At 36.9% G+C, this 16,311-nt stretch overlaps 1 protein-coding gene across 4 annotated transcripts in view; it reads right to left on the bottom strand.

The window, feature by feature from the left end:
- LOC107306522 (versican core protein) overlaps positions 1-16,311 on the bottom strand; it is a 100,349-nt gene that overhangs the window by 24,474 nt on the left and 59,564 nt on the right. For all 4 annotated transcript variants that reach the window (XM_032441292.2, XM_032441291.2, XM_015849762.3 and 1 more), the window contains exon 8: positions 41-5,563. In XM_032441292.2, the coding sequence (XP_032297183.2) occupies positions 41-5,563 (5,523 nt within the window). The remainder of the gene's footprint in view (positions 1-40; positions 5,564-16,311) is intronic.

A 16,311-nucleotide genomic window follows, 5' to 3' on the forward strand; every position in this document is an offset into this window, starting at 1 on the left:
ACAACAAAAATATGTAACAGTGATCATATGTGGAAGTTACCTGGAATTTGCACTGCTGTGCCTTCAACCGAACCCACACTTGTGCCAATCAGGAAATCTGATCCATTAGTGACATCCGGAAGGGAAAATGATGAAGTTACAAGTTCAATAGTATTTAGCTCCTCAGAGCTTACTGTTGACTGTTCATTTGAATAAGGATTGTTTCTAGGGGCTGCATTGTTTGTTGCAATGTTAGAAGAAATTGTTGTGATTTCCTGTTGACCAAGCAAAGCTGACTGTGTTTTCAAGCTTATATCCAAAGGCTCTAAAGATGAAGTTAGCATTGTAACTGTCTCCTGGTCAGGTTTAAATACTCCAACTTCTATACTGTTTGGTGAATCTGAAACAGGTGTGGATGAAAGCCTTGGTCTCTCTCTCTCAGTACTCCTATCACTTTCTTGGCTGGGATTTTTCACTCTCTCTGATGAAAATTCAATAATTTCTATTGTGCTAAGTTTTGGAACATCCGTGCTTGTTTCTCCAAAATTCAGAAAAGCAGTGGGGTAGTCATGTATTGATGGAGAATCTCCAGAAACAGTAGCATTTTCCTCAGTAATCAGATCATTTACAGAAGATTCCATCTCCTCTGACCTCTCAGTTACAGTAAGTTTATTAAAGTGAGGAGTACTTTCAGTAGTTATGCTTTCTGATTCAGGCTCAGGAGAAAACTCTAGCAGAGGAGACTCTGTTGTATCTAGATCTGTAGTGGGTGGTTTATAAGTTGCTGCAATATCAGAACTAACCTCTTTGAAAGTTCCATCCGATGAGTGATCAGACTCATCTGAATCCTTTGCAGATGATGTACTTGGAATGATTACCTCAGGATATTTAGATACTCCGTTAACTAACCGAATAGTTACTGAGGATGTAGGATTTTGAGATACTGAGTTAAAACTCACTGCGTCTGTTTCTTCATACTCTGCTGATGCTGATATTGTTCGTATATACACTGTCGAATGCTTTTCTTCACTATTGCTAGATGATACAGTTGCATGTTGGGACATACTCTGCGTGGTGACCATACTTACATCAAATGTGTCAGTTGTCAAAGCCTTTTCTATCTCCATAGTTAAATCTGGCGTAAGGGAAGGAACTATAGGCTTTTTATCACCTGATTCTTCTTGGCCCATTCCAGAAAACCCAGAAACAGACATTGTTTTGCTTTGATCTGTTATTATTTGGTTGTTTGCTGAAGTGTAAGGCTCATACATGTCATCTGCTGTGCTTGTCCTTCCAACATGTTTAGCCTCAAACTCAGATTCTTTAGACTCATGAGGCATATGCGGGCTTACCAGTGAGGGTACTGTTGGAAGGAAAATTCCCAGTTCACTGAGTACAGTAGTTGTGAGACTTTCTGTTGCAAACTGCATGGCATACCCTGAACCTAAATCCTTATCTACTGACTTTTGTCCATGTCCAGCTGTTACTGATTCACTACTTGGCTGAATTGAAGTAGTCAAAGAAAGATTATCACCAGATCCAAGTGAATTCTCTTTAATTATAGAAAAATTAAGTGTTGAATCATACTTGTCCTCTTCAGCTTTTATGCTATCATCACTGCCATATGTTGACCGTATGGCAAGATTTGGCACTGTCTGCACACTTATTATATCTTCAGGCATTGACTTTGAGTGATCCATGTCTATAATAGTTGTTTTTTCTGATGGGATTTGAAGTCGTTCTTCAATTAGTGTAATATCACCATAAACAGAAACATTCAGTGTAACGCGTCTTCTATCATCAACCACTGGAATAATATCCAGTGACATCCCAGCATCACTTGTCAGCTCTTCCGATGTACCTGTCTTTGGGTCAGCAGCTGTTTGATTTTCCACAATCTCTTTTTCTTCTGTAAAAAGAGGTGCTAATCCTGTGATCACAGTCTGGGATCCATGTCCTGGTGCATCTGTTGTTATAACTTCAGAATAAAGTTCCCCAGGAACTTGCGATGAAGCTGTTAGTTCGACTTCTGTCACAGGAGGTATTCTCAAATGAGTAAATGTATCAGCAGAAAATGAATCTGAAACACCATCCCAGCCAGATCCCTCTCCAGAACTTTCAGGTAATACTCTGCTTGGCATTTTTGTTGCTGATGTTGCAAGATATTTTCCCTTTTCTAGATAAGGAGTTTCACTCAGTATTACAGAAACAGGAGTTATATCATCTGTAGTCAGAATATGTGAAGATTCCTCATGAAAAACATTTCCAGTAGTAGCTGTTGGCCTGTTTGTTTCATTTTCTTCCCTCCCGTGGTCCATTTCCTTACTGTACGGTTCTTCAATCACAACAAAATAATGTGTTATCTCTTTGTCTTTAGAGTTGGAGTGACTGGAACTCTCTTCTTCTAAATCTGGGAAACTGGTGGTCACTGAGTATGCAGTTTCTGTCAGCAGCTCTACTGCAGTAGTTGTAATTTCTTCATTAATTCCAGCATTTGATTCAGTGCTTCTGCTTTCAAAGACTAGTGTCTTGTCAGTGGAAACTTTGGGTCCTATACTTGCAGGATGAAAGGGCTGAGAACTTAAAGTATTTGTGGTTTCTTTGACAGCCAATGACTCTACTGAAGGAACAACAGTAAATTCATCTCCTGATCCTTGTCCTGATGATAATGGATCACTGATGAGCTCATTGTTTGTTGATTTTTCTCCTTTAGGTGTCAGGAATAATCTGGGAATATCTTCTGTAGGGAAAATACTTTGTACCAACTTCTCTTCTTGCTCTGTATCCGTAACTGGAGAACTTAAGTATTTCCTTTCAATTACTATAGACTCAGTGACTCTGTCATTATTAAATGGCAACAATATTTTTTCACCAGATTCAGCTTCTACTTTGTTTTCTTCTGAATATGGTCTGATAGTGGGATGATTCAAAAATTCCACATGTTCATGGTTAGCCTGCGTACTTTTGAAGAATGGATCTTCTGTTGCTTCTCCTGAAGATTCTGTTACTTTTGGTAAAATTTCCCTTGGCCTGTCTTCCCATGAAAGCACATCTTCTGACAAAGGAAGATTTGTAGCAAAAGATGTCACTGTCAGCTCACTAGCTGTTTTCTCTTCTATTTTTGTATCTGCTGCAGTTTGCAAAGTGTTTATATTATGTTCAGTACTTGTGACTAGCTCACTAGGTTCAGCAGTGAAGGCATGAACCACAGCAGACGGCATGCTGACTGTTTTTTTGCCATATTGCTCTTGTGGTTCTGGGTTCCCAGAGGGTGAAACTGATGCTTTTGTAAATGGTTCAGTTAAAGTTTCTGCTTCTCCAGATCCCTGATCAAAAAATGAAAAATGGCTTCCAAGCATTTTTTCCGTAGGTCCATTAGACATTAATTTTGTGGTGCTGCTGTCAGCTTTGAGTTCTTCTCCAGAGCCATGCTCAATCATCAGAATTTTTCCCAAAGAAACAGTTGAAAAGCTACCTCTTCCCTTTTTGCTTTCTGTAGACTCAGCTACTGCTTTTATGCTACCATGTGTCACCACGGTGTCAAGAGTGCTGTTATCAACAACTGATTCTGAAGATGACATGACCTCAGAAGTTTCTAAATCCTCTGTTCTAATTACTGGTGCAACATGGGATGTAACCTCTCTTCTAGAACCAAGTCTTGATTTGATGTCAGAAGGAGCTGTGTAAGTTGGTTCTACTTGTGTTTGCTGTCCTTGGTTTTCTGTACTAAATACATTCTCAGACATTTGAATTGCTACTTCAGACTCAGTTGTCAAGCCATCTGACCCATTACTTGAAAGTGACGTTGTTGGTTCACCTGTTTCTATGTGCTCTTCATATTCTGTTGTAGTATTCTTCAATGAAACATTGATGACATTAATATTTCCTTCATGTTTTACTATTTGTGTTTCCATGACAGACCTTGATGGAACTGAAGTCAAAGTAGCAGACTCAGTGACAACATCTACGTCTCCAGAACCTGAATCAGTAAGTAGGGAGTCTGTACTTACCACTTTTCTTGTGGGACTCCCTGAAAATAAGTCTGCTGGTTCTTCAGCTGATCCTTCATTTATAAAAAGCTTCTTCTCCCTCAAGAAAGGAGTGGCGGTAACCTTTCTGGTTTTGGAATGCATGGTACCTGTTACTGGTACTGTTTCTCTGAGAGGAATGGGTTCCTGACTTACAGTTCTGATTTCATTAGTAGTGCTTCCAAGCTCATCCAGTTCTGATTTTCCCTTTGCATCAGTGGCTGAAATTTCCTGACTTGAATAAACAGTAGTCTGTACTTCTTTTTCATCTTCAACTTTCTTTTCAGTTGCAGCAGAGCTGCCAACTACTTGCTCTGTAATTAATTCAGACATAAAACCGGTGGAAACAGTTGCTTCAGAACTTTGATCAAAAGTAGAATAAAGATTTCTTGCTCCTCCAGGCGAAGCAGAGGTGATTTCTGAAATGGCTACAGAAATTTCTGTTGGCAGTACCGTGCCAGAACCCAAATAAATATCTTGCACTGAAAGTGTTTCTGCAACTGCTGTTTCTGTTGTCATGGCTGAAGCTGAAGTGCTGTTCTCTTCTACATCTCCAGAACCTTCTAAAACTATAAAAGAAGGAGCACTAATTTCAGGTTTTGCTGTATTACTTGTTGCTTCCAGTTTGCTTTCAAAAGGGTATTCTGCATCAAGTTTAATAGTTGATTTATAGTAATTTCCCGGAGTAGCTGTCCCGTATTTTGGAGAAAGGTCTTTCACAGCCATGCTTACGGTAGCAGTATCAAAACCTGCACTCGGAGCAGCAGTTACTGCAGAACCTTCCACAGAAAACACACTAAGAAAAGAATTTGTACCAGAATTGTTTTCATTATTTTCATGACTTGACATTGTCACAATTTCTGTGAGCACAGATCTGGGGAAATCAGATTCAGTGAAGCCATCTCCAGAAGACTCACTAGCAATCAAAAGCAAGTTTTTTGTTTCATTGGTAGAGCTCTCCTCAGTTCCATGCCACATTACAGTCTCCTTATTTTTTTGTGGTGACTGCTCATACATAGAAGTAATGTCTAAATATTTGTCTGTTGTGGTAACTTCTGACTCACCACTATATACTGTTTCTAACATTGCAACATCTGCTGTTGGTTGCGTGACTTCAAATGCCCCCATTACTTCTCCAGCTTTGCTTGGCTGCATTGTACCAGAAGCTTCAGTTTCAGATATTATAAAGGTGTTTGTTTCATTGATTTGTGAAAAGGTTAGATTTTTTGAATGCGCAACGCTTTCAATTTGGTCACTTCTTGCTTCCTCAGCTTTTGTGCTTTTAGGTGCGCTTGTCACTTGTTGCTTTCCATTGATGAACTGCAAAGCTGGAGGAGTTGTAACTTCAGTAGTATTTTCACAGTCTTCTTCCTCCTCTTCAAAGTCCATAAAGTTTGGAAAGAAAGGATCCAATATTATATATTCAGATGAATCCTGCACAGAGTCTGAAGTACAGGGTTCAGTCTGAGATGATTCTGCATCAGTATGGGATTCATCTATTGCATGAGGAAGAATGTGGCGACTGAACAGATCCAAAAACTCATTCACCGGATGATCTGCAAAAAAAAAAGAGCTTTTCATAATCCCTAAGTAACAGTCATGGTTGTGCATTATTGCAGACACATGAAGTATAAACAATCCTTCAGAACAAGAAAAAAACAACAGAAAATTAAAACACAGCAAATTCAGTATATTCTTCCACTCACACTATGTTAAATGCTGCCGCAGTATTTTACATTCTACTCAGGTCCTCTGATTGAGTTCACTGCTTATGTAATGCTGTCCACACCAGAGCTAACCTTTCCTGTGACATACAGGAGAGACAAGAACTATTTCTAGACCACAAGACTATGGTTCCAACTGTCAGCACAGGCTTGTGCTGATTACTGATGTTAGCTAACCTTCACTAAAACTGAGCTTAGGTGAAGCTAAGTGAAGTGAAATCTAATTTAAATGAGGACGTACAGAACATACCTCTATAGCTCCATTTATCTTCAGTATAGAGTAACTCATGTCACTAGTAATACCATGAAAACCACACCACATGCTCTATTCTTTACACTCAGATTCTTGGTTAATAGTTAATAGTTTCACTTCACAAAGTCATTGCAAATTGCCATTCTAAATTATTTAAAAAAAAAAAAAAAAGAAAAAAAAGAAAAAAAAAAAAAGCCAGATTTAAAAATCAGTCATCATTCAGTCAGAAACACAGTAACATAAGTAAAACCTAGTTATTTTTCTTTCTGTTTAATACTCACTTTAAAAGACTTACACACTCTAAGACTACAGACCTCCCATTTTCTGTTGAGGTAGCCAAGCAGATAGAAAGGAAGAAAGAACTTCTAAGTAGACCCTGTTTTATCTATAAAAGCCCTCGTGAATTCCTCTAAGACTTATGATCATAAAGTCTTCAGGCACTTTATAAATGCACCTTCTCAGAACACAATTTCAGACCCACTAGTCTAGATAATAAATGCTATCCTCACTGAATGTAATCATATCTATCCATGCATCAGACTACAGACTCAGAGAATAAACAACGATTTTCAAGCTTTGACTGATACAACACTTAGCCAACTGATTTGAAACTGGAAACTTTGTTCTAAGATGTGACTTCACAAACATATTCTGCTTCTGAGGCTACATTCAAAGCCATTTTGTCCAAAGTGAAATCACACTTTGTAGGTATAAACATGAGTAACAAATGAACAAATCAACATACAGGACTTCTTGCAGTGCCGTAAGTGATGGTTACTATCCAGAGAATATGCTTAGGACTTTTAGCAAACTAAATAAATAATAAATGACAGAGAACAATTTACAAGTATATCTTCCTCATTAGAACTCATTAGAACTCATTACACACAACTAAAAAAAAAAAAAAAAGAGAGAGAGAGAGAGAGAAAGAGAGAAACTAGGAGGAAAAGTATTTCATTTGTTTGAAGTAATTGTCCTACATATGAAGATCATTTAATGTCTGGGACAACTGAGCTCTCAGAGATAATCAGGTGATAATTCTGGAGAAGAATTTATTAAATCAGTGAAAAGCTTACCCTGTGCTTACTGCTAAACTTAGAAGTACTACGGAATCTTCATTCTGATAAATCTCAAGCTGAAGAGTAATGGCATTTCACAGAGAACAAGTATTAAGTGCAGTGAATCAGAGGCTATGACCTAATTGCTAAAGAATTTGGGAAAAATTAAGGTCCATTCAGTTTGTATAGTGTTAAGTTCAGGGTTCCCACTACAATGAAAAATGCTGTCTTATACCTAATTTCTGCCCAGCTACAGGCGTATTTTCCCAGTGAAGCCTGTGGTGTCAAGGACAAGCTCTTGTTAGCACAAAATTGTACACTTTGTTATCAAAATCCTGAACAAAAAAATACACAAGAAATCAATAAATGAAAAAGGGAATGGTAAGTTAAATCTGCTAGGGAGCTTTCAGAACTTCTGGTTCTTGGAAAATTCACTATTATGTGAAATACCGAAATACGGAACCAGAGAATTACAAATAAAAATATGCACAAACAAGAAAGATAGCTGTGTACACAGTCTGTAAGGGAATATATATAAATACCCCAGTATATAGACTAACAAGGCATAAGCATCAATTAAAGTTTAAAATACAGCTGTTCGGACTGTGTGCTTGAAAAGAACTATGTGTATTAAACAAACAAACAAACAAAACAACAGAAAACAAACCAGAAAAAGGAGGGGAGGGGGGGACGGGGACAGGATAGGTTATAATTTGTAGGAGGATACCACGACTAACAAGTTCTGACCAGTGCACTGTTTTTTGTAGGAGTGCACACCTGGGAGTCCCTCAAATTACTAGCTCATGCTAAATCACAGTAGGTAATAAATTTAATGAACAACATCTGTTCCAAATTTACCTAGAAGACATATACAAATTCTTACATATGCAAAGATCTCTATCAGACATTGCTTCTACTTTGTTAGCTTTTTCAAGATCTTACATGCCACAAAGATCCACATAAAAGAGCCTTGGCTATTGTGTGATGTTCCAATATTAAATTTTAAGAAGAGCCTTTCATCAAATACTAAGTGTTATAGTCTTGTTTTTCCCATGAACAAAATTACCAGCTCTTAAGAAAATAATAAGAAATCCAATTGAATTTTTTTTTATTAAAATTTCTTCTCCTTTCTGGAGTTCTGGTTATTCAAGTTGCCAACACTCAGCAGTACCAGCTATAGTAAATTCTCTTAAGCCTTAGAGATGAGCAATAATCTAACAAAAAATACAGCTCGTGCACCACATCATCTTGTCCCCTAAGAATAAGCAAGACTTCAGGATGGAAACTTACATACAATCATAAAATGTGAATAGGAAGGGAAAAGCTCTATCTATCAAAGTGGTTTATTGATGCTCAGGGCAGACACACAAACACTTGCAATAGCCTTAAACTGTCTAGATGTAGCTGAAAGATGCTGTCTATATTTATGTTTGTGCCCATTTCATCTGCAGGGAAAGACATATAGATTGGAGCATGTTATTAAGAGGTGAGGTGAGGACAAGGGAAAGGAATTCAGTTCCTAAATGCTCTTTTCAGTAGTTCACACATTACAATGACATATAAGACCAAAGTAGCACTTGTTCAAAGTGCTCTTCTATCACTCTCAAAAGAAGAAAGTAAAAACAAGTAGTCAAAAAGTAGTCTAAACAGGACTAGTAGGTCTAGACTGCCAGTTCAACTGAGATTTGTCAGTAAAGGCCTATGCTGAGAAAACTGAAGAAGTATGTAGTGAAATGAAGATGAAATAAATAGGTGGATAGGTTTACTTGCAGCCTAGATTGCTTTTTAATTGATTTAATACATTTAGATGTTTTATATTACCCACACAGCAAAAGCATCTATCTCAGAAAGTGCATAACTGTGTATAAGAAATGAAATTCCCTTGCTCCTGGTGCTTTTTGGACACAAGAGGATTTGACTGCTACTACTGAAAACCACAGAGCAATGGATGGAGGTCGCATTAATTTCTATTCCATCTCTTCTCATGTTCCTTGGCTCTAAAGTCAAATTAGTTTTCCACAGGCTCAAAGAAAAGAGTTGCCCAAAGTTACTGCTGCTTTCCACACATGTAAATAATGCATAACGTGATACCAGTTGCTTTTTGTTTGTTTGCTTGTTTTAAACACTATTAGCATACTACAAAGAATTCTAGAAGGCTTCTCCAAGACCATTTGGGAGGGGGGCAGGCATCAGAGAAAGCTTTCCCTCTACAAACCCTTCTGATAAGCATCTGAATTAGAGTAAAAAGTTAAATGAAAAACAGATTTTGATTTTTTTCAAACTTTTAAAAGCTTAAATATAAAAAACAGTAGACTTATAGATTAAGCATTCTTGTAAGTCTTGTACATAATAGAAAAATTAGCATTCAATCTGACATTCTGCAAACAGCACAGTTTCTCTTGTGGATTCCTGCAACTTCTCCACCTATGGGGAAACTTCAACAGTTATGTGTCAAAAGTAATAGTTCGTTATTTTGTAGAACTAGAGGTCTGATAAACCCATGATATCCACTGAAATATTCACACAGTGTACTGTGGACTTTGATTCAGGCCCTGACCAAAAACTGTATGTTTTTATTGTATTTCTGTAAATGTGACACTTAGTGACTGTAAAAAAAGGTAATGTAATAACTTGCAATGAAAATTCAAAAAAAAAAAAAAAAAAGAAAAAGAAAAAAAACTAGCAACATTTGGCTCAGAAGGAAAAGTGATTAACCATTTAAGATAAAAAATGGAGAATCCTCCCTCTTTTTTTCCCCGAGTATGGCTGTTACATTCCATGCTTTACAGGTTACATCACCTTGTTTATTCCCCATAGCTATATACTCTGCGCTTACTTTCAGATACCTCCTCTTCTTTGCTACCCATATTAGATGGGTCAAAGAATTTCACTAAGTCCAACCTTACACAGTGGATAAAAGATGCTTTGAAAAACTGAATCAAACAGACAAATCTGTGGAACACTTAAATAAACATACATGTTGTGTCTGATTAAGACTTCCTAAAGAACCCAAACTCACGGCTTTTATGTGCTATCTGAAAATTCACATATATTTGTAGGACACGCCTGATAGATTAGCAAGTGTGACCTACCAACAGCAAGCACAGTGTCATCAGACATCAATTCAGAAAACAGATAATTCCATTTCTCCTATAAAATGTTTAGTACTGCTCTAAGTATGGGGTCAAAACTGAATTCTTTCAACTGTAAAAAATGTCACTGAGGGCTTACATCTGAGCTTTGGAGCAGATGAAATCTGAGGAATGATTCTAAGAGCTCCAGGTGACTACTGACTCCCCAGAGCTCCACTGAGGAGCAGCTCTGAAGCAGAAGCTGTCTCCAGCAGTTGAGGACTACAGCTTTCTGAAAATCTTCCAGTGAAAGAAAGTCCAGTCAATCCTACAGCAAAGTGTCAGTCTCAATGAATATTTTGACTTAAAAGCATGCTGAAGGCGTGGAGAAGCAATTTGACAAAATGGCCTTTCAACAACAACAACAAAATATAAATTCTTTTAAAGTTTCAAAAAACTGAGTATATAAAATTACTTCCCCTCCCCCTCCCCCTTACCCTACTCCCCCCAAAAAAGAAAAAAAGAAGAAAAATAGTTACATTTAAATTGGTATAGAATGCTTCTGTTTTACAGAAATAAACCACTCTGATAATATCTTTCGGGCTCTTTGTTTCATAGAGGGTTGGCTTTTTAAAAATTATTATTATTATTCTTTTCATCTCATTTCAAAAGAAATAAGATTTTGAAAAACAGACATTTCCTGCTGAAGGAAAATTCCAAGTGTCAGTCTACAGTATATGCAATTCCTCTAACTTGTGCCATCTTGTAATATCATTAACCTACCTAAGCATGGTCAAAGTGCAGCAGTGCTCCAGGCATACCTCATCTCTCCCACCAGAAAAAGGTGGGAATGCTGCCAAGGAGCTGGTCTGAGGTGTTAAAGAAACATGGCTACTACAATACACACCTAAGTTAAAGACAACAAAGACAGGTCCAGAAATAATTAAAACTTTTGATTATTTTAGCCTTTTCACTCTCCATTAACATGGACAACATCTATGATGATGTCTAGTTAAAGCCACTTCTTGATTACTATTAATTCTAAACAAATAAAGGGTTTTATTTAGTTCACTTATAAGTGCTCCCCAGTTAGGTATATATTTCTGAAAGTTTTCTTAACTCTGGATCCCTTTCGAAAATTTTAAGGATGTAATCCACATTTCCACTGGGGATCTTTGGTTGCTTTTTTGTTTTCCTTCCTAAGTTTAATCAAAATTTATTTTTTGCTTTCCATCTGACAGTCAAAAGAGAAGTTACAATTCCTTAAATCTCATTAGTCATTAAAATAAAGAAGAAAATATAGAAGAAAAAATAAAAATCTACAAATTGAATAGAAATCTGAATCATTCAAGCAAATATCTGGAAGCAAATATTGGGAAAGAAAAGTTTGTGTGCATCTGGATGGGTAGGAGTTGAAAGCAATTCAAAGTGGGTGGTCAGCTTTGTCTACTCAAATTCACTTCACCATGCTGCTTTACCTTATTTGGGTACCTCTGTTTCATGTGAGATACAGCCCTGCTGAAAGCCTCAGTATCAGTTGCTGGCATGTTCTTAAGCTACAACCTTTTTCTGACTGCGCTATTCCATATGTTCACACTTGACTGAATTGTTGGCCATGACCAGAAACACCTGTGTAAAGGGTGTCACTCATCTGGACATCTGTTTTGTACAGCGCTCTGGACTGCATCGTTTTGCTTCAGCATCTCTGCCAAATTTTGGAGTAATAGACATGATGATGCAAAAACCATGTCAGAAATAAAGGAACTGTTTTATTATAAAAGAATATCATGAAACCTTTTGGCAGCCTTTGGCATTTCCTTCAGTCTCATTGCTTCCTGCTTTCCCCCCCTGACACAATGGTAAGCTTGTTAAGAAAAAACAGATTGAGTATAATGTCAAGTTGTTAAAAACGGCAGTTTTGTAGTGTCAAGTCTGAGCCCCTGCAAGTGCAGGATATACTTTCCTGGATTATGAGTGAGTATTTGCCATACAATATCCTAAAGACAACTATTTTGTTCCCATTTCCTCTCTGCTCCAATATTTCATTAACAAAACTATGTTCCAGACTGTGATGTCTCACTCCTGAGCATCCTTCCAAAAATGACATTTTACTCTATGCCTATGGAGAAGACACTTCTAAAACTCTGCAGGGCTAAACAAACCCAAAACAAACCACTGGCAAGTACTACATCCTTTTATGCAGCTGAAATCCTAAACAAAGCAGAGTCAAATTGTGCAGCCTGGATTAGCCACTCTGCCTGTTACACATAAAAGTCCAACACTGGGGCAGACAGAAGACTTGGCTGGGAAAGGAAAGCAACTGCTCACTAAAATGTTAGCTTTGATCCCATGGGTACTCTTCCACAGTAAAGAAGGAAACAGGCCTTGCCCCTTGCTAACCTTGATTTACATGAGGGCAACCCCAAAATGCTTCTGTCGCTACACATTTGGAACAAGACAGAATCAATTCCATCTCTACTAATGTGGGAAGTAAGTGCCCCTTCCCAGCAAAAAAAAATGACCTGAAGCCAAGAAAAATTTGGACCAGCATCAAAATGTGACAACCACAGTGCTGAAGCAGATGTCCATGAGACATGAAATGCCCTGTAGTTAATGCTCAGTCCCCTGGAAAACATCAACAATCTTTGGCTTCAGCAACAAACTTAGACTCCCTACTGTAGTAGTTCCCAATAAATTTAGGTTGATTTTATATTAACGTAGGAGTAATACAGGTTTGGTTTTTTTTTTAATGTGCTCGGTTTCACTTTCTTAGCCAGTGTCATTTGCTTCAAAAGTGAAAGTTTATGTGGATCATTTCCTGAGGTTCAAGCTCTACAACAGGCCACTGTATTCATACATATAGACACACAGTTAGGTATGTCATACTGCCCCACCTGATCTAGTTCACAATGCTTTTTCTACAAAATATTGGAGTAGATTATACATATGTGCTGCCATTTATTGCAATGCTTCTCTGAAATTTTATCCCCTAACATCTCTCAAACACTCCATAAGCACACTTAATGTTTAATCTCTGCACAAGCCTACTGGTCAAGTACACAGCACTCAAAACTATGGTGAATCAGACACACTGTTTAGCTGCAGTCCCTGTTCCTTCTCAGGACAAATTTATGGCTATTGCTTTTGTGACAAACCGCACTCACCTATCTATTTAAAGGCTTGAATTTTATTCACTGAAATATGAGTAAGGCTTTTCTGGAGTAGTCTATTGTGGGCCATATCAATCTTGACCAAGACCTATATGCTTGTGTTACTACACTTATCTTTATAAAACCTTAAATGCAAATGTATGTTGCCAAATATTGAGTGATCGTACACATAGACATTGACTTACTTGGCATGTGGATTTTTGCACATTTTATGCACTGCAAATTTACACAGAAGATACAGAACAGATTCTGTAATCACAGTTTCAATGGACTGTTCAGAGTATCATCTCTTGATGTGTGGGATAAACAAAAAGCCTTCACACATATGAGATTCATCTACAGGGGGGTAAATAAGCATGGTTGCTGTAGGTATTACAAATCCAGAGCAGTTTGGGAATGTACTGGACCCTCAATTTTACCAACAATATCTCAAATGTGATTCTTACTTTCAAAAATACTTTTAGGAAAAGAGTACAGTGTCATGCAGGTAAAAGCCTTTGAAAAACTAAATACTAAGATTGATACATAACTTTTTCTGAATCAACTTTGGGATGTCTTTGATCTTCACCCTTTTTTCCAGTCTGCAGGAACATGCACATAGCATGAGGTTGTAACTACAGTGGTCTTATCTGAAAGCAACCCCCAACATATCTGTCAATAATCATCTTATTGCCCCCTAAACTGTCAGCGGGACTATACAACTTTTCCAAAGGACTTCTGGAATTTGCTTGTAATATTTAATGGTGACTCACTACAAGCCTGAAAAGCAAATGCATGAACAATCCAGGAGTCATTTCAGTCACCACCTGACTGGGAAGAAAAAATGAAAGAAAGAAAAAAGAAAAAGAAAACAAAAAAAAAATAGGTAAAATCCCGCAGTCAGTTCTTAAATTAAAAGAATGTCATTCTGTGTACATATAAGTATATCCCTTATATTTTGGCACAGAACTACATCAAGTATGTGGAAATTCTCCTTCAAATGCCAAAAAAATTCAACTTGAAACTATGAAACTTTCACTAGATGCTGAAAAATCAAAAGATTACAGTTAAAAAAATAAAAAAATAATTTAAAAAAAAGAGTGCTCAAATACAGCAGAGGGTTCTGAAAGATAAAATCAAACCCAAAGAAGACAAAACTTTCAACTCCTTATCAGGAAGGGGAGGAGAAATTTCAGCTCTAATCAATAATGGAGAGAAATGTCCATATGATTTTTGATGCAGAATTGTCCTCACTGAAGCAATTACAGTAATACAAGACTGGTCAGACAAGTCCTCAACAATTCATCAAGCAATTTTTTTAATAAAAATGAATTACCCCAAAGAACAAGATGGATGACTTCAACTCCATGTTCCCAAAGGCTACAGAAAATATGTAGCAGACGCTCTAAACACATCCTGACTTGTGCCAGGAAATAATTCACAAACCTCTTGAAAGAAACCAGTGGGCATTATGTATGGGCATTATGTATAATATTGATCAAATTTATCATGTAAACACTAACAAAAATAAGGTGATAGAAAAGGCCAGCTGGATCAGCAGGAGTGAATTCAGTCATTACAACTAAAATGTGCAAAAAAAAAGCCAGCAGTAAAAAAAGAGCACTTAAAACTACACACTCAGAAGGAAAGAATATTGAAAACACTTTTCAAGTGCTATTATCAGATTTAAAATACAAAGTGACCTATCTTAAAGGAATGGCTTTCTATTAACAGCTTTATTATTTGAAGCACTTACAAAAACATCTTTATGTTTCTGGGACCATATCCTGTATTCACTCAAGAGTTTCACTGTATCCCGTTAACATTTCATGTAAAGCAAAACATTACAGATAATGTTTTCTGAAAATGGCAAAGAAGATGATATTCTCCTTGTAAGTAGTAAGATTTCTTACAAAGACTTTAGAACAATCACCTTCTTTAAAAAAGGAAGAAAAAAAAAGAAAAAAAAAAAGAATCACATTGTAAATGTAGTTCCCATGTAAATGACAGTTCATCTTTTCTGCCAAAGGATTTTTAAAGACTTTCTTCACATGTAAACAAAACTCCTAAAGGGATTCTTCTTCCTTTATAGCAGATGTATGAAAAACTACATTGTACCTATGAATAAAATTCCTTCATTTGTCTCATGAATAAACAAAGAGCTACAGGAAAGTTAGAAATGTGTAATCCCTATGTCTAGGACTGAGACGTTTCCTTGGAAACAATGCAAAAACAGCAAGGAATGTGTATGCATCCTCTGAGCAGTATTTAATGTGAGGGCAGTGTTCCTTGTATCTATGGAAGTCTATAAAGGAATGTGAAAAAAGAAATCATTGCTCTTTAACAAGAGTGCAGGAAGAGCCACCAATACTGGCTTAAAAACTTCTTATTAATTCACAGTCTTAGTTTCTTGTGAAAACTTCTGAATATTAAGTTTCAGCTCTGTTGAGTATGGGGCTGTTATTTTCAGAGTATAAAAGGCTTGGTTTTTTAACTGTTATTTGTTTGCTAGCACTTTCTCTCATGCCAGGCATCCTTGCTGGGGCATTTTAAGTATGATTTATATGTGACAGTGGCCAACTTCAGAGCGCTTCTTAAAACATCCTTCATGGCACCAGTACAATACGAATATTCTAAAACAGAAAAATTCTATCTGGTATAGTTAAGTAACAGGTCTATCAGTTAGGATTAAATATGTTGCTTTAAGTCCCTATGGTACAAGTGTCTTTTGAAGTAAAAAATAACTAATTATAGAACAAAAGAGAAGCTGTGAATGTTGTAAAGACATTCAATTACCTACTGTCCCCTAAGCAATTCTGGTCTCAGTCACCTCACTGGAATTACTGTGGTGAAATTACATGGGGGAAGATGATAACAGAATCTGGACACGTTTCTTGCTATTTGACCTGAGTTACTCTAAAGAAAATGAAAACTTGTCTGTCTGTATATTTTACAAGATACAGATAATTCAGTCATTCAGGCTATGAAAATTATTTGAGGAGCTATCTAATATTGACAAACCTGTTTCATTCAGAATGTGCCTCAAAAC

The sequence above is a fragment of the Coturnix japonica genome, chromosome Z (genome assembly GCF_054131305.1).
Source record: "Coturnix japonica strain WE chromosome Z, WE-NBRP24, whole genome shotgun sequence".
Classification (NCBI taxonomy): Eukaryota; Metazoa; Chordata; class Aves; order Galliformes; family Phasianidae; genus Coturnix; species Coturnix japonica.